The sequence below is a fragment of the Odocoileus virginianus genome, chromosome 10 (assembly GCF_023699985.2).
Source record: "Odocoileus virginianus isolate 20LAN1187 ecotype Illinois chromosome 10, Ovbor_1.2, whole genome shotgun sequence".
In the NCBI taxonomy this organism is placed as follows: domain Eukaryota; kingdom Metazoa; phylum Chordata; class Mammalia; order Artiodactyla; family Cervidae; genus Odocoileus; species Odocoileus virginianus.
The window spans coordinates 3,119,280-3,138,404 of NC_069683.1; the positions used below are offsets into that span (position 1 = coordinate 3,119,280).

The 19,125-nt window shown below is 38.5% G+C and overlaps 1 protein-coding gene across 1 annotated transcript; it reads right to left on the reverse strand.

Moving 5' to 3' along the window:
* Positions 1 to 2,774: 2,774 nt before the first annotated feature.
* LOC139036978 (olfactory receptor 5AK2-like) lies at positions 2,775 to 3,716 on the reverse strand. Its single transcript, XM_070472822.1, has one exon. The coding sequence runs from the start codon at positions 3,714 to 3,716 to the stop codon at positions 2,775 to 2,777; it is 942 nt and encodes a 313-aa protein (XP_070328923.1).
* Between the last annotated feature and the right edge of the window lie 15,409 nt (positions 3,717 to 19,125).

Below are 19,125 nucleotides of genomic sequence, written 5' to 3' on the forward strand. Positions count from 1 at the left end.
TCCAGGTTCGATGTATGAGTCAGGGTGCTCAGGGCTGGTGCGCTGGGATGGCCCAGAGGCATGGGATGGGGAGGGAGGTGGGAGGGGGTTCAGGATGGGGACACATGTACAGCCATGGCTGATTCATGTGAATGTATGGCAAAAACCATCACAATATTGTAAAGCAATTAGCTTCCAATTAAAAACAAAAAAATCTAGAGAAGGCAAACTGTAATGGAGGGAATCAGATCGGGGATGTCTGGGGATAAGTATAGAGGAAAGGATTAACTGTAATGGACCAGGAAGCAATTTTTTGGGGTGATATCTATTTATGTTTTGATTTGTGTGGTGGTCACATAATAATATACATTTCTCATGAATTGCTGACTTGTACAATGACAAAATACACATTTTACTGAGTGTAAATCATACCTCTATAAAAGTGATTAAATTTTTTAGACCAAAAAAAAAAAAAAAAAGAAAGAATACTGAAGTGGGTTGCCATGACCTCCTCCAGGGGCTTGAACCCAGGTCTCCCGCATTGCAGGCAGACTCTTTACTGACTGAGCCCCCAGGAAACCCTATGGCAGAAACCCACACAACATTGTAAAGCAGTTATCCTCCAGTTAAAAAGAAATGGACATGTATTAATTTCTTTCTGCAACAAAAACAGGTAACAGCAGAAGTAAAGTTCAAGAGGAATAACAGATGCGCCTGCACGGTTCACACTGTCGGAGCCACCAGCCAACCAGCACCAGAGCACGGGCGTCGGCCCTGGAGGGACCAGAGTGCTGGACAGGAGGAGCCTGGGAGGGCCTCTCACAGGGTTTAGGGAATCATTTAGGAATTCAGTGATTGAATATTTTGATAATTTGTACCTAAGAGGTGACAAAATTAAAGTGAGAAAAAGAAGAGGCATTTACTCATTTTATTAGGAAAAGGAGAATGTTTAGCTATTTTTCTGGTTGCTAAGAGTCCTTATCTCACTCTTATTTCAGGCAAACTCACAGGGTGGCCCTTTTTTCTGTCTTGGCCCATCTCAGTCTTGGAGTGGCCTTGGTTTATCGCTCAGGTTCTGTATGGGTTGTTTATGTTCAGTTGGGGGGAACGTTTTTAGCTAATATTTTAGCTGTCATCTTCAGGACCATTCTATGATTTATCCATGCCATTAGTAATTTTCTCTCTCCATTTATAGTTTATTTTGCTGATGATAAAATGGCTCTAGTCAATCTTAGGATTAATTATGCTAGTGTATTGGCTCTAATCCTACAGATTTTACTCTCCTCCTCCTATTCCAGAGTTATGCAAAGCTAAATAGGAAACATGCAATCTGTTTTTAGATTTTCTTCCCAGACAAGGGCAGGCTGCCACCCACCAGATGAATTCCCCACGGAGAGAGTTTATAGCTGAAGTCTATGAGATTACTACTTCTTCCCTTGAGTGCCTGTGACTACAGGTGCTGAGACAGGATCAAAGGGAAAAAACCTTTATTAATTAGTTTTCTGCTGAAGGAGAGAGGAGTTTCCCAGAGGGGAAGGTTTTCTTGTTGCAAATCTTAAGAGGATTCTTATCAACTCTGAGTGTGTGTGTGTGTGTGTGTGTGTGATGAGGTTGTTCTTGTAATATCTGTCATACCCATATTGAAATAATCCTTGTTACTACTCATTGGAGTAGGAAATGGCAACCCACTCCAATATTCTTGCCTGGAAAATTCCATGGACAGAGGAACCTGGTGGGCTACAGTCTATAGGACTGCAAAGAGCCAGACACAAGTGAGGAGCAACTGAACACACCCCCCCCACACTCATTACATTTAACATTTATCTAGAATTTATGAGTGTCAGGAACTATAATTTCTATGCATTATCTTTTCTGTTCTTAACAAAGAAGCCAACAAACACACTGAAAAATCTCATGAGATACTTGTTACTTGGAGAAACAAGGCTAGAAAAATCAGTTAACGTCCAAAAATACACCTCTGGGGAATGGCATGGTTGGGACATAAACCACATTCTAAAAGATTCTAAATCTTGTCCTCTTAAAAACTGCTTTCTAGTGGAGCATGCAATTAAAGCACCTACAATTCTAGTATCTACAATTCTACATATGTAGATACTTAAAGATATTGGGCACCACCTAGTATTACTGAATTGATATCTCTAGGGCTGGGGTGTAGCAATTTACACTTTAAAAGCTTTTCCTGGTCATTTGAATGCTGCTAGCTACAGACTGCTGTTCAGAGACAATAAGGGTAGGCTATATCCTCACATAACTTCCAGTCAGAAAGCTGCTCATAGTATTGTTTTTTTAATCATCATTCATCCATCCATCCGTCCATTCAATATTCATAGACTACCTACTGCATCTAAGGATCTATACCAGATGTTAAAAGGTCATGAAAGAAAGTGTATTTCAACTGCTCATAAATGACAGTGAAGATCTTATATTTAATAAATAATTTAGATAGGAAGTGATAAATAAATAATATTTATTGATACAAGAGAAGCATTATGGGTTCACTGGAAGGAGAAATTACTCCCAGGGGCAGAAAGGTGGCAGGAAACAATCCTGAGATAACAGGGTGTTGGGGCATCCTTTTTCCTTACATCACGGCGATTAATAGACATTGCTTTTCTTTTCCAATTTTTGCCAGTCATTCTGGTGTAAGCTGGCTATCTCACTGTTACTTTAAATTTCAGTTCCATGTTAATAAGTTGAGCAACTTTATGTTGTTTGGCCTTTTGCTTTGATTTCTTAAAAACTGTCACTGTTCGTCTGGTGTAGAGAACCAGAAATCAAGGATTAAACCTGAAGTATTTTTTTCCTATCCCTTTCAGGGCTTCTCTCACATCTTGGTTCCTCAGACTGTAGATGAGGGGGTTTAACAAGGGGATCATAACCCCGTAAAACACAGAAGCCATTTTTTCTTGCTCTTGAGACCCTGTGGTGTGATGGTGCAGATACATGTAAGAGAGCGTCCCACAGAAGATGGTGACAGCTATCAGGTGGGAGGCGCACGTGGAGAAGGCTTTCTTCCTCCCTGCAGCAGAAGAGATCTTCAGGATGGCGATCAGGATAAATATGTAGGAAAAGATGACGACTGACATGGTGAATGTCAAGTTAAACCCCACAAAGGCTGCTAGTACCATGACATTGAAATAAATATTGGAGCATGAGAGGGCCAGAATTGGGGGTTCATCACAGAAAAAGTGGTTAATTTCATTGGATTTGCAAAAGTTCAGTGAGAAAGTAAAACTTACATTTACACAAGCATTTAGGAAGCCCATGAAGTATGAACCAATCAAGAGTTGAATGCAGGCCCTCCAGGACATGACTGTTGGATAGTGGAGAGGGTTACAGATGGCCACGTAACGGTCCACTGCCATAGCAGCCAGGATGTAGCTGTCACTTGTTATAAAAGCCCCATAGACTAGTAATTGCACCACACAGCCTATGAATGAGATGGACTTTTTTGTGCCCACAAAATTCTGCAACATTTTGGGTGTGATAGCAGAGGCATAACAAAGATCAACAAAAGCCAAGTTTTGGAGGAAAAAGTACATGGGGGTGTGAAGGGAAGAGTCAGTCTTGATGAGGAGGATCATGCCAATGTTACCCACCACGGTGGCCACATAGATCACTAGAAATACTGTGAAGAAGATATGCCAATACTTGTGTTGACCAGCGAATCCCAGGAGAATGAATTCAGCTACTTCAGTGCCATTGTTCTGTTCCATGGCTGGCAAAATTAAATATCAGTTGAAAAGTGGCAAAGAAAAAACAGAGAAAGCGAAGGCCATTGTGATTCTTAGACTAATTCTGGAACTGGAAATGCCATAATATTTGGTTTTTCAGTGGGATCAATGCATATTTCCTATGGTGTAATTTACTCGGACTTTACAGGCAAACGTGCAGGTGGCTGAAGCTTGCTACCCAACTTTGAGAACTTGACACACAGTTTGGGCAAATTGCCATGGGCCAGAAGCTGTGTTCTCAGTGTGAGAACTGATTCACAAATATGTCAATGAAAGATCACATGGAAACATTTTTATCTATTTTTGCTTCCTTTTACTCACCATATAATTTTATTAAAAGACTGCAATATACCATATTACAAATTATTTTATCCAAAAATCTTGACACATCCATAGAATTCTGTGCAATTGTGCCCCACTTTACTCCCTGTCTGATCTTACATCTCTTGTCTCCTTGTTACTGTGCCCCCAGCCTCCCTGATTCCTCCTGTTCCTGCTCGCCTCCATTCCTGGCTCTTCCGGCCTGGCGTGTGCCTCCTGCTGCCTTAAATACTCTCTGGTCCATTTTCTACTTCTACCAGCACTTCCACTGCTAGCTCTTACTCTTTCGGTGGTCTCAGTTTGAGTGACTCTTCCTCCAGGATTGTTCTCACACAAGTATGTCATTTCCTCCTGCCATGGGTCTTGTTCTTTAGGATTTATATCAGTTTTAATAATTCTTTGTAAGATTATTTCTACACCTTTGCTTAATTTCTATTTTCTCATAGACTGTAGGTCCCAAGAACATAGCCGTTAGGGAACATTCCTACCTCTACAAATAGTGCTTAACTGGATACATGGATAAACGAACGAGTGAAAGAATCAATAAATGAAGAGATTTATGAAATGTAGAAAAACAGCTACTTAAGTTACATAGAGTTTTATCAAAATGAGTACACACTACTTTGTTTTCTTTTAAGAAGCTGCATTTATTTATTTTTCTTTAGTATGCTTCTCTGATTCAAAGAGCTAAAACACACAGCTAGGATCAAAAAGAAGTTAAACATTCATGCTTTCTTTGGTTTATCTTCTTAAAAAATAATTACGGTTTGTTTACTCTGGGCGAGGCACGGAATAGTTGCTGACAAACCACTGTTTGGTGCCTATGCCTTTAGGATCGCCACTTCTCTTGCTCGGTTACCATTACATAAGATCTCTCACTGTCCGTGGCAGTTTTCTTTGCAGTAAAGTCTGCTTTGTGTGATATTAATATAGCCACTCGTTCAATCCTTTGATTAATGTTTTCACGCTAAATCTTTTCCTTTCTTTAAACATACATATAGAATTATTTTGAAATGATACACAGCATACAGTTCCATCATGTTTTCCTATCCACTCAACTCTTTCTTTTCATTGAATTAATCTTGGAATATTAAGAAATAAGAGAGAACATGGAAAGAGCAAAGATATGAATAAATACATTAGACTTACCTTCTCTTAAGTTTTATAAATTATATTTGACAGCTAAAATAAAAATTTTGACCCTGTATAATGTGGTTCTCAGTGTATGTGGAAGGAATATTTATGATGAGTATTAATGCATTCCAAATGGAGAGAGTAAAGAGATGCAAAGGGAAATAAGGTTTCCACGCTCACTCAAACTGATAAAATGTATTTGAAGAAAGACATTTCTACAGTGTATAAAAAACTGTCAATCTCAACATTAAAAAACAAAACAAAGTAAAAGTGAATAATGACATAGACGATTCACCAGAGAGGGCTACAATAGGTAGGTAAGTACGTGAAAAGATATCCAATATCATTAGACAATAGGAAAATGCAAATTCAGAATACAATGAGATATCACTACAAATCTAATGGAATGGCTAAAATAAAAAACAATGATGATACCAAAATATTGTTTCATAACAGCTTCATTTGCAATAGCTGCAAACTGTAAACAACCAAAATGTCCTCCAATAGGTGATTGGTTAAAGAAACGGTGGTACATCCATACTGTGGAATATTGCTCATCAGTAAAGAGGCATGGGTTATTGACACTCTCAAAAACTTGGATGAGTGTCAAAAGCATTATGCTAAGAGAAAACTAGCCAATTGTAAAAAAGTCACATAGCATCAGATGTTTCCTTTTATCTAACATTTTCAAAATGACAAGATCGTAGGGATGGAGAATAGATTCAGAGTGTCAGGAGGGGATTGGTGTGATTAAGGGAGATCTATTGGAATCCGATGGAGGGTGGATCCACATCTTGATAGTAGTAACACAGATCTACAGATGTGATCAGATGACATAGAGCTATACACACACAGTCACATATACCAATATAAAAATCCTGCTTTGATGTCATACTATAGTTATGTAAGATACAGCCTTGGAAGGAAAACTTGGTGAAGAATACATGGGACTTCTCATTACTATCTTTGAAACTTTTTGTAAATGCATGCTTATTTCAAAGCAAAACTTCATGAAAATGAAGAAAAAGGGGAAGAAGTAAAGCCTGTTTTGCAGAATCATGAAGATCAAGTAAGTAAATTTATGTAAACTTCCCAGCAAACGGGCAGGTATTGAATTAGTGTTCATCAAGTAGCCATCATAACACATGCAAATAATGCATTAAGGGTGTGAATACTGACTGACTGATCTATTGATCGACTGAGTCATTTCACTCTTTAATCACTGATGTCCTTATCCAGGCAGTGCTCAGCCCACTGAGTTCCCGCACTCCATTTCTAGTCTATTACTATTGGTCCTGGGGCACATGGAACTTTGACTCTGACCCTTCTCTTGGCCACTTCCTGGACACACAGCAATGATATGCAGCCGATGCTGAAAAATGGAAATTATATGGCTTTACTTACCTAGGAGCAGCCTCCAGATTCTCTTCCTGCAACTGGTGGAGGCTGATGGCTCACCAAGTCTCTCTGTGTGTTTCCTTCCCATCAGGCAATTTCTAGCTGGGGCTTAAGGGATCAATGCTATGTCCCTTGGGAGCCTGAGGTTCTGACCCTGAGGTTTCCATCTCAGTGGAGGAAACAGGAAAACAGTGTTTAATAGCTATTTTCTGCTGAAGAAAATTTCAGTTTTCCAGAGGGGACAAATCTATTGTGTGTTCCTGCCATCAGGGACTCTTTCCTTTTGTTTTTGAAGGTTGTCCTGCTTCTGACAAATTGCTTTTTATTTTGCTTCTCTGCCTGCCTCTCCTCCTTGTCTTCATCCTCCCCACTCCTTTCCCCCCATGTTCCTTCCTTCCTCCCCGCTTCTCTCTCCTTTCCCTTCTTCCCACCTCCCTCCTCCTGTCTCCTTCCTGTGTGTGTGTGTGGGGGTGGTGGGCACGGGGGTGGTGGTAAAACAAACGGTCTACACGGTTAATAATTCAGATGTGCAAAAGTTCATAGAGTAAGACCTGAGTCTCCTTCTATCCCTTCATTCCCAATCTCTAGTATGCCTCTCCGAAGATCACCGCTGTTAAATTCTTCTGTTATATTTCCAGATACAAACATTGCATTGCGCTTGTAAGCATGCTAATATTTATGTTCTTTATCTTCGCTCACACAAGTGGCAACATATTACACACGTCGTTTTCAGTGCGCATTCACTTAATACTACTGAGAGGTCAGTTGTTGCAGTCCAGCCATTCAGTTGTGTCCGACTCTCTGTGACCCCATGGACTGCAGCACGCCAAGCTTCTCTGTCCTTCACCATCTCCTGGAACTTGCTCAAACTCACGTCCATTGAGTTGGTGATGCCCTCCAACCATCTCATCCTCTATCGTCAAATCTCACTCTTTTTCGTAATTGCATTACATTTCATAGAATAGCAGCATTCCTTAGTTTATTCAGACCACTGTCATGCACTATTGGCAGACAAATATGGTTTCCAACCCTACTAATAAAAACAATGCTATAATAAATGTACTAGTGTGCATAATGTGAATATACTTTTAGGACTTAGAAGTTATTTAAGGGAGAAATCTATGAGTCTTTGGGTGGTTACTATCTAACTGCTTTCCAGAAGAAGGTGCTATCAATTTAAATCACTTCTAGAAAATCCAGGGTATTTCTCCAGATATCCATCACATTGCAGAGAAACTTTTATATACTTTGTCATTACGATAGATGAAAACAGTATGCCTCAGTTTGTCTTTTTCTCCTATGAGTCAGGTTGAGCATCTTCCCACATGTTGACGAAAAAGTAATATTTCTTTTTCTGTGAATTATCTGTTTACATATGTTGCTCTCTTGATAAAGTATTTTGTTTGATTTTATACTGATATTTTGAGTCAAGTACCCTTCCTTATAAGAACTGCAAATATATATGTCTCAATATCGATTGTTTTACTTTGCTAATGGGGTGTTTTCCTATGAGAAAACTTTGAATCTTGTACAGCAAATTTATTTTGCATTTTGTGTCATGTTTACAAAGGCTTTTACTCCAAGGTTTAAAAAATTAAACATTTTCTTTTACTGTCTTTAAAATTTAATGTCTTTAAAATTTAAATAATTGAACTATTTAAAATTTATTTTTATGTAGTATGTGAGATGTTTCCAGTTTTACTCACCCCAAATATCTAGTCATTTTTACTGCTATTTATGGCATGATCTATTATATGCCATAACTGCAGTATCACCATTGTCACGTAATAATTTATCTTATGGATTTGGACCTATTCCTGGACTTTCATATCTGTTGTATTGATCTTCCAATCTCCCTGTGTTTCAGTACCACACTGTTTTATTATAGCTCCATAATGTCTTAGTAGCTGGCTGGGTTACTTTCGCCTTATTATTTTTTTATAACCCCTAAAATTTTTGACCACCAGTGTTTGTCATTTTCTTCATACAAAATGCAGAATAAGTTTACAATTTACTACCATTCAACAAAATATTCTATTTGTTTATTTATTGGGTTCATATCAAATTTATATTAACATATGAGGATCTGCCAAGGAACGGGAGAATATTTCAATTTGTTGAAGTCTGCTTTTTATAGATTTCTTGATGAGCTCTTTCTCATTTCTTATTAAGTTTATTTTTAGGTCTTTCGAAGGATAAATTTATGTTCTTCCATTATTTATTGTTTTAAGCATTATTATTAATTTATGTGGAACGATTTTTAACTAGACTTCTTGCTGAATTTCCCTGTTGCTTATAACAGTTGATTCTCTGGGCTTGCTAGAAAAGAATCATGTTATTTAAAAATAAATATATTTTGAAAAATCATCTTTGTTGAGGCATAATTTACATACAATAAGGCACACTCATTTTAAGGTTTTTTTTTTTTTGAGTTTAGAAAGTATATATCCATGAGATTATTACCAGACTAAAAATAAAAGAAGCTTTTGTCATAAAAAGAAATCTTGTGCTTTTTCCCAGTCATTAACTCTTTTACGGGTAACCATAGATCTGATTTCAGATTTTCCTGTGTTGTTGCATATATTCATAATTCATTCATTTCTATTGCTGTATTGTATTCCACCAAATTAACATTCTACAATTTGTTAAGGTATTTAAATCACCACTTAATGAACATTTTTCTTGCTTGCATACTTGGATATTATGAATAAAGACGCTTATGAACATTTTTATGTTTTGAACATATGTCTTCACTTCTTGTGGATAAACAAGTAGGAGTGCAATTGACGGGTCATGTGACAAGCATTTATTATTTCCTTCTTTATGTTGGCCTTGCATTTCATTTGCTTCTTTTTTTTGGATCCTTAACAGTGTTCTTGCCTGGGGAATCCCATGGGCAGAGGAGCAAGGTGGGCTACACTCCATAGGGTCATAAAGAGTTGGACACGACTGGAGCAATAGCACTCATACAGGCAAGGGTATAATACTTGATTATTGACTTGGGATATTTCTTCATTTTTAATGTGACATTCACAGCTGTAAGTTTCCCTCTGACTGCAGCTTTCACTGCATCTCATATGTTTTGTTATACTGTGTTTTTGTTTTCACTCAACACACTCATCATCAGGGTATTTTCTAATTTCCCTTCGATTTCTTCTTTTACCTGTTGGTTAGACTGTGTTGCTAAATTGCTACATAGGGCTTCCCTGATAGCTCAGTTGGTAAAGAATCCGCCTGCAATGCAGGAGACCCTGGTTAGATTCCTGGATCGGGAAGATCTGCTGGAGAAGGGATAGGCTATCCACTCCAGTGTTCTGGCCTGGAGAATTCCTGGACTGTATAGCCCATGGTGTTGCAAAGAGTCAGACATAACTGAGCGACTTTCACTCACTTGTGAGTTTTCCAGTTTTTCTTCTGTTTTGACTTCTAGTTTCTTTCCGTTGTGGTCAGTGATAATACTGAGTGTGATTTCAGTCTTTCAAAATTCATTGACATGTTTTGTGGTATAACATATGGTTTATACTGGAGAAATGTTCCATACGCACATACATTCTGTGGGTTTTGGTGAAGTGTTCTTTAGACTTCTGTTAGATCTGATGTTTTTTGGGTGTCTATTTTCTTAAGGACCTTCTATGTAGATTTTCGCCTTTTTTTCCCCACTGTCTGATATTGTTTTATGCTTTTTTCATAACAAATCACCTTTTTATTTGCATAAAAATTGTTGATAAAGTCTTTTTTGATTTATTTATTTATTTTTTAATTGAAGGATAACTGCCTTACAGAATTTTGTTTTCTGTCAAACCTTAACATGAATCAGCCATAGATATACATATATCCCCTCCCTTTTGAGCCCTGCTCCCATCTCCCTCCGCATCCCACCCCTCTAGGTTGACACAGAGCCCCTGTTTGAGTTTTCTGAGCCATACAGCAAATTCCTGTTGGCTATCTATTTTACATATGGTAATGTAAGTTTGCACGTTACTCTATCCATACATCTCACCCTCTCCTTCCTCTCCCCATGTCTGTAAGTCTATTTGCTATGTCTGTTTCTCCATTGTTGCCCTGTAATAAATTTTTCAGTGTTACTTTTCTATATTCCTTATATATGCATTAGAAGATGATATTTATTTGTCTCTTTCTGACTTACTTCATTCTGTATAATAGATTCTAGGTGCATCCACCTCACTGGAGCTGACTCAGAGGTGTTCCTTTTTATGGCTGAGTAATATTCCACTATGTATATATGTACCATGACTTCTCTATTCTTTGATCTGTCGATGGACATCTAGGTTGCTTCCATGTTCTAGCTATTGTAAATATTGCTTCAGTGAACAATGGGATACATGTGTCTTTTTCAATTTTGGTTTCCTCAGGGTATACGCCTAGGCGTGGGATTGCTGGGTCATATGGTGGTTTTATTCCTAGTTTTTTAAGGAATCTCCATACCATCTTCCATAGTGACCATATCAAGTTACATTCCCAGCAACAGTCCAAGAGTGTTCCCTTTTCTCCACAGCCTCTCCAGCATTTATTGTTTGCAGACATTTTGATGAGGGCCAATCTGACTGGTGTGAGGTGATATCTCATTGTAGTTTTGAGTTGCCTTTCTCTAATAATGAGTGATGTTGAGCATCTTTTCATGTGCTTGTTAGTGATCTGTATGCCTTCTTTGGAGAAATGTCTGTTTAGGTCTTTTCCCCACTTTTTGATTGGGCTGTTTGTTTTTCTGGTTTTGAGTTGTATGCATTGCTTGTACATTTTGGAAATTTAATCCTTTGTCAGCTGTTTCATTTGCCTTTACTTTGTCAACTTTCTGTGGGTTGTCTTTTCACCTTGCTTATAGTTTTCTTTGCTGGCAAAATCTTTTAAGTTTAATTGGGTCCCATTTGTTTACTCTGGTTTTTATTTCCATTACTCTAGGAGGTGGGTCATAGAGGACTTTGCTTTGATTTATGTCATCGAGAGTTCTGCCTATGTTTTCCTCTAAGAGGTTTATAGTTTCTGGTCTTACATTTAGGTCTTTAACCAATTTTAAGTTTATCTTTATGCATGGTTTTAGGAAGTGTTCTAATTTCATTCTTTTACAAGTAGCTGTTCAGTTTTCCCAGCACGATTTATTGAAGAGGCTGTGTTTGCCCCATTGTATATTGCCTCCTTTGTCAAAAATTAGGTACTCATAGGTGTGTGTGTTTATTTCTGAGCTTTCTATCTTGCTCCATTGTTCTCTATTTCTGTTTTTGGGCCAGTGCCATACCGCCTTGATGACTGTAGCTTTGTCGTATAGTCTGAGTCAGGAAGGCTGATTCCTCCAGTTCCGTTCTTCTTTCTCAAGACGGCTTTGGCTATCCAGGGTCTTTTGTGTTTCCATATGAACTGTGAAATTTTTTGTTCTAGTTTTGTGAAAAATGCCATTGGTAATTTGATAGGATCTCATTGAGTCTTGTAGATTGCCTTTGGCAGTAAAGTCATTTTCACAATACTGATTCATCCTACCCAAGAACATGGAATATCTCTCCATTTGTTTATGTCATGTTTGATTTCTTTCATCAGTGTCTTATAATTTTCTGTGTAGAGTTCTTTTGTATCCTTAGGTGAGTTTGTTCCTAAATATTTTATTCTTTTTGTTGCAATGGTGAATGGGATTGATTCCTTAATTTCTCTTTCTGATTTTTCATTGTTAGTATATAGAAATGCAAGTGATTTCTGTGTATTGATTTAGTATCATGCAACTTTGCTAAATTCACTGATTAGCTCTAGTAATTTTCTGATTCTATCTTTAGGGTTTTCTATGTACAGTATCATGTTATCTGCAAACACTGAGAGCTTTACTTCTTTCTCAATCTGGATTCCTTTTATTTCTTTTTCTTCTTTGATTGCTGTAGCTAGGACTTCCAGAATTATGTTGAATAATAGTGGTGAAAGTGGACACCCTTGTCTTGTTCCTGATCTTAGGGGGAATGCTTTCAGTTTTTCACCACTGAGAATAATGTCTACTGTAGGCTTATCATATATGGCCTTTGCTATGCTGAGGTAGGTTCCTTCTATGCCCATTTTTTTTTTTTTTTTTTAATTTTTATTAGTTGGAGGCTAATTACTTTACATCATTACAGTAGTTTTTGTTATACATTGATATGAATTAGCCATGGATTTACATGTATTCCCCATCCCAGTCCCCCCTCCCACCTCCCTCTCCACCCGATCCCTCTGGGTCTTCCCAGTGCACCAGGCCCGAGCACTTGTCTCATGTACCCAACCTGAGCTGGTTATCCGTTTCACCCTAGATAATACACATGTTTCAATGCTGTTCTCCTGAAACATCCCACCCTCGCCTTCTCCCAGAGTCCACAAGTCTGTTCCATGCATCTGAGTCTCTTTTTCTGTTTTGCATATAGGGTTATCGTTACCATCTTTCTAAAGTCCATATATATGTGTTAGTATACTGTAATGGTCTTTATCTTTCTGGCTTACTTCGCTCTGTATAATGGGCTCCAGTTTCATCCATCTCATTAGAAGTGATTCAAATGAATTCTTTTTAATGGCTGAGTAATATTCCATGGTGTATATGTACCACAGCTTCCTCATCCATTCGTCTGCTGATGGGCATCTGGGTTGCTTCCATGTCCTGGCTATTATAAACAGTGCTGCGATGAACATTGGGGTGCATGTGGCTCTTTCAGATCTGGTTTCCTTGGTGTGTATGCCCAGAAGTGGGATTGCTGGGTCATATGACTATGCCCATTTTTTGAAGAGTTTTAATCACAAATGAGTGCTGAGTTTTGTCAAAGGCCTTTTCTGCATGTGTTGTGATTATCATATGGTTTTTACCGTTCAGTTTATTAATACAGTGTATCACATTGATTGATTTGCATATACTGAAGAATCCTTGCTTCTCTGGAAAAAACCCAACTTGATCATGGTGTATGAGCTTTTGGATGTGTTGCTGAATTCTGTTTGCTAAAATTTTGTTGAGGATTTTTGCATCTATGTTCATCAGTGATATTGGCCTGTAGTTTTCTTTTTTGTGTTGTCTTTGTCTGGTTTTGGTATCAGGGTGATTGTGGCCTCATATAATGAGTTTGGAAGGGTTCCTTCCTCTGCAGGTTTTTGAAAGAGTTTTAAAAGGATAGGCATTGGCTCTTCTCTCAGTGTTTGATAGAATTCTCCTGTGAAGCCATGTGGTCTGGGCTTTTGTTTTTTGGGAGATTTTTGATCACAGCTTCAATTTCAGTGCTCTTATTTGGGTTGTTCATAATTTCTATTTCTTCCTGGTTCAGTCTTAGAAGATTGAACTTTCCTGAGAATCTGTCCCTTTCTTCCAGGTTATCCATTTTATTGCCATATAGTTGTTCACAATAGTCTCTTATAATCCTTTGTATTTCTGTATTGTCTGTTGTAACCTCTCCTTTTTCATTTCTAATAATATTGATTCGATTCTTCTCTCTTTTTACTTTATGAGTCTGGCTAAAGGTTTTTCAATTTTGTCTATCTTCTCCAAGAACCAGCTTTTAGTTTTATTAATCTTTACTATTGGTTTCTTTTTCACTTCTTTCTGTGCTGATCTTTATGATTTATTTTCTTTTGCTAATTTTGGGGTTTCTCCTGTTCTTCTTTTCCCAGTTGTTTTAGGTGTAAAGTTAGGTTGTATATTTGATGTTTTTCTTGTTTCTTGAGGTAGGATTGTATTGTTATAACTTCTCCCTGGGAACTGCTTTTGCTGCATCCCATAGATTTTGAGTTGTCTTGTTTTCATTGCCACTGTTTCTAGAAATATTTTGATTTCCCTTTTGATTTCTTCAGTAACCTGTTGGCTATTTAGAAATGTATTGTTTAACCTCCACGTGTTTGTGTTTTTCACAGTTTTTTTTTTCTTGTAATTGCTATCTAGTCTCATAGCTTTGTACTGGGAGAAGATGCTTGACACAGTTTCAATTTTCTTAAATTTACTGAGGCTTGGTTTGTGACCCTAGATGTGGTCTATCCTGGAGAATGTTCCATGTACACTTGAGAAGAAGGTGTATTCTTTTGCATTTGGAGAGAATGTCCTGAAGACATCAATGAGATCCATCTCATCTAATGTATCATTTAAGACTTGTGTTTTCTTATTAATTTTCTGTTTTGATGATCTGCCCATTGGTGTGAGTGGGGTGTTGAAGTCTCCTACTATTATTGTGTTACTGTCAATTTCTCCTTTATGTCTGTTAGTGTTTGTCTTATGTATTGAGGTGCTCCTATGTTAGTTGCATAGGTATTTACAACTGTTATGTCTTCCTCTTGGACTGATGCCTTAATCATTTCATAGTGTCCTTCCTTATCTCTTGCAGTCTTCTTTATTTTAAGGTCTATTTTGTCTGATATGAGGATTGCTACTCCAGCTTTCTTTTGCTTTCCATTTGCATGGAATATATTTTTCCATCCTCTCACTTTCAGTCTATATGTGTCTTTAGGTCTGAAGTGGGTTTCTTGTAGACAGCATATATATGGGTCTTGTTTTTGTATCCATTCAGCCTGCTTGTGTCTTTTGGTTGGAGCATTTAATCCATTTACATTTAAAATAATTATTGATATATATGTTCCTATTGCCATTTTCTTAATTGTTTGGGGTTGATTTTGTAGATCTCTTTCTTCTCTTGTTTTTCTTGACTATATAAGTCCCTTTAGTATTTGTTGTAAGGCTGGTTTAGTGATACTGAATTCTCTTAAGTTTTGCTTGTGTGAAAAGCTTTTCCTTTCTCCATCAATTTTGAATAAGATCCTTGCTGGGTACAGCAATCTTGGTTGTAGATTTTTCCCTTTCATTACTTATATATATCCTGCCATTCCCTTCTGGCCTGCAAAGTTTCTGCTGAAAGACCAGCTGTTGAATGTATGGGGTTTCCCTTGTATGTTAATTGTTGCTTTTCTCTTGCTGGTTTTAATATTCTTGTGCTCAGTCTCTGTTAATTTGATCAATATGCATCTTGGTGTGTTTCTCCTTTTGTTTATTGTATTTGGGACTCTGCCCTTCTTGAACTTGACTGGCTATTTCCTTTTCCATGTTGGGGGAAATTTCAACCATCATCTCTTCAAAAATTTTCTCATACCTTTTCTTTTTCTCTTCTTCTTCTGGGACCCCTATACTTCAAATGTTGGTGCGTTTGATATTGTCCCAGAGGTCTCTGAAATTATCCACAGTTCTTTTCATTCTTTTTACTTTATTCTGCTCTTCAGAAATTATTTCCACCATTTTATCTTAACTGTTCACTGATTCATTCTTCTGGTTCAAATATTCTGCTATTGATTCCTTGTATTTTTAATTTCAGTAATTGTGCTGTTTGTCTCTGAATGTTTATCCTTTAAAACTTCTAGGTCTTTGTTAATTGATTCTTGCATTTTGTCCATTTTGTTTGCAATCATCTTTACTATTATTATTCTGAATTCTTATTCAGGCACTTTGCCTATTTCTTCTTCATTTATTTGGGTTTCTGTGTTTCTAGTTTTTTCCTGCATTTGTGTAGTATTTTTCTGCCATTTCATTATTATTATTTTACCTCATCGTGTTTGAGTTCTCTTTTTCCCAGTCTTCAAGGTTGAATTTTTTCTTCCTTTTGGTTTCTGCACTCCTATGATTGGTCCAGTTGTTTGTTTAAGCTTCATATAGGGTGAGATTTTTGTTGAGTTTTTATTGTTGTTTGTTCGCTTGTTTGCTTGTTTGTTTGCTTGTTTGTTTGTTTTTCCTTGGATGGGCAAGGCTGGGTGATATGGTAATCCTGTCATGTGATGATTGGGTTTTTGTTTTTGTTTGTTGTTTAGATGAGACAGCCTGCACAGGGTGCTGCTGGTGTTTGGGTGATGCCAGGTCTTATGTTCTAATGGTTTCCCTTGTGTGAGTTCTCAGTGGTTGATGACCCCTAGGGTTCGTTCCCTGGTAGTCTAGGGTCTTGGAGTCAGTGCTGACACTCCAAAGGCTCAGGGCTTGATCTCTTTAAGGCCACAGGGAGATGCTTCCTCAGGATTCCTGTAACATCTGCAGCAGTTGTGGGCCTTGTAAGTGGAATATCTTGGCAGGTACCTTAATCCCACTGTAGGGAGTTTGTCCTCTCCCCAGTGTTGATTCCTTACTCCAACTGCCAAGCGCTGGTACAGCTGGTGCCACTTTGGGGAATTTTGAAGTGACAGGTGGTATCAGCAGTTCCTAGGGCCTTACACAGAAATCTCCCAACCCGAGTGGCAAGGGGGTTGGGGGCAGCTGGCCACAAGCAACAAAGCCCATGGAAGGCTCCCCCCAAATTGTCATCTAGTCCAAGCTTGTACTGCTTACAGCACCATAGGCCAACAAATCGAGAAACAAGTTGCTGGGACAAGGAAGAGTTTATTCAGAAAGCCAGCAGACTAGAAAGATGGTGGACTCAGGTCCCAAAGAATCATCTTCGATTTAAAGTCTTAAATAGTAATTCTAATGCCTGTGCTTTTTCAGGGATGGTTTCTACTGACTGTTTTCTCTATGATGGTGACTTTTTTGAGTTAAATGTGTATTCTTCATCATGTGTGGCCACTGAAGTTCCTGCTCAGCTTCAAAGTGTGAAAATGAAAGTTTTAGTTGCTTCAACTCTTTGTGAACCCAGGGACTATAGCCCTCCAGGCTCCTCTGTCCATAGGATTCTTCAGCCAAGAATACTGGAGTGGGTTGCCATTCCCTTCTCCAGATGATATTCCTGACCCAGAGATCAAATCCAGGTCTCCTATATTGCAGGTAGATTCTTTAGCATCTGAGCCACCAGGGAAACCTCTAATTTAGCAGTCAGCTAATGATTAGCAAGTGATTTATTTAAAAGCCTGGAACCAACAAGCGTCTCAGACTTTGCCAGGGGTCTCTGGCTGTGTGTTTGGGTGTGCCCTCAACTCTCTTCCAGGCAGATTGCAACTCCATGCTAGCCTTCACTTCCTGCTTGAGTATATCCTCAAGGTTACCTGGAGTGATGGCTTAAGACTTTCTTAGTTCAGTCTTGAACAAGCACACAGCCCCTCCTGATGCTCTTGTTCTAGATTCTCAAGATCGTGGAACTTTTAAGTACCCTTATGGCTATTTCATTCATGAGGTGTTTTTTTTTTTTTTAAAAAATTATTTATTTAGTAGGTTTCATTTGGTCTTAGTTGTGGCTCGTGGGATCTTTCGTTATTGTGGATGGACTCTCTAGCTGCAGAGCATGGGGTCAGTACTTACAGCAAGTGGGCCTAGTTGCTCTTTGGCATGTAGGATCTTAGTTCCCCGATCAGGGATTGAACCCGTGTTCCCTGCATTGCCGTGCGGATTCTTAACCACTGGACCACCAGGAAAACCCCTCTGTTCCCGAACTTTTTGTTGTAAGCCTTTCGGACCCGCCTATCGTTTGCCTTAACTCTTGCCTACGTCCCTGCGCTGTGCTTAGTTGCTGGGCTGTGTCTGACTCTTTGCAATCCCATGGGCTGTAGCCCTCCAGGCTGCGCTGTCCATGGGGATTCTCCAGGTAAATTCTACTGGAGTGGGGAGCCTTTCCCTTCTCCAGGGGACCTTGCCAACCTAGGGATCAAACCCAGGTCTCCCACGTTGCGGGGGAATTCTTTACCCTCTGAGCCACCAGGGAAGCCCCAGAATACTGGAGTGGGCAGCCTGTACCTTCTACAGGGGGTCTTCCTGACATGGGAATCAAACGGGTCTTCTGCATTGCAGGCAGATTCTTTACCGGCTGAGCTACCAGAGAAGCCCAGGTAGTTGCAGGATTAAACAATTAATCGTCTCTGATTGTTTTTGGCAAATGACCCCAGAAAAAAGGCTCTTTGCACTGAGTGAGCTTCAAGTCAGGACAAATACTGACAAGTCTGGCAAGTAGGGCCTTCCAAAGAACCATCACACGGGCCAAAGGAAACTGCTCTGTGAATGGGGCTATCAAAGAGCTCCAACCCTGATCTGCTCCAACTGGTTGCCAGGCCGCTGCTTTTCAACCTGACTGCCAGCTCTTGGTTTTTAGGGCTTCCCAAGAGATGGGAAGGGAGAGGATGAGAATAAGGCACATTAAAGCACCTCTAAGCTTGGCATTCATACTAAGCCTAAATTGTGTTTCATAAATAAAAGCTCCTTGGATTGCTGCAAGTCTTTTTTTAATTTCCAGAGTTCTGAAAAATTTGATTGTGATTGGGGTGTGTGTGTGTCTGTGTGTGAATATGTGCACACCTGTATCCTAGTTGCTTTTATAGAGGGATTTTCAGAAGATCTTACACTGAGATTTTCACTGTCACCATTAGCCCATTTTAAAATAAACAGCTTCATCATTGGGTTGGAAGTATTCTTTGTATATTCTTAACAGAGAGATTTTGTCATATGTATATATGATATATGCATATAATTTTATCATTTATATGCTATATATAGTTTTGTCATATATATAATTTTTCCTAGCTTGTGTTATATCTTTTCATTTCCTGATGTTTTTAGAAAAGCAAAATTTCAAATTTTAATGGTTTATTTACTATACCTCTACAGTTAGTCTTGAAATTAGATAATGTATATTCTATGTCTCTTTAT

Excerpts from the sequence above, each read along its gene's own strand:
- LOC139036978 (XM_070472822.1), bottom strand. The coding sequence starts at position 3,716 with ATGGAACAGAACAATGGCACTGAAGTAGCTGAATTCATTCTCCTGGGA.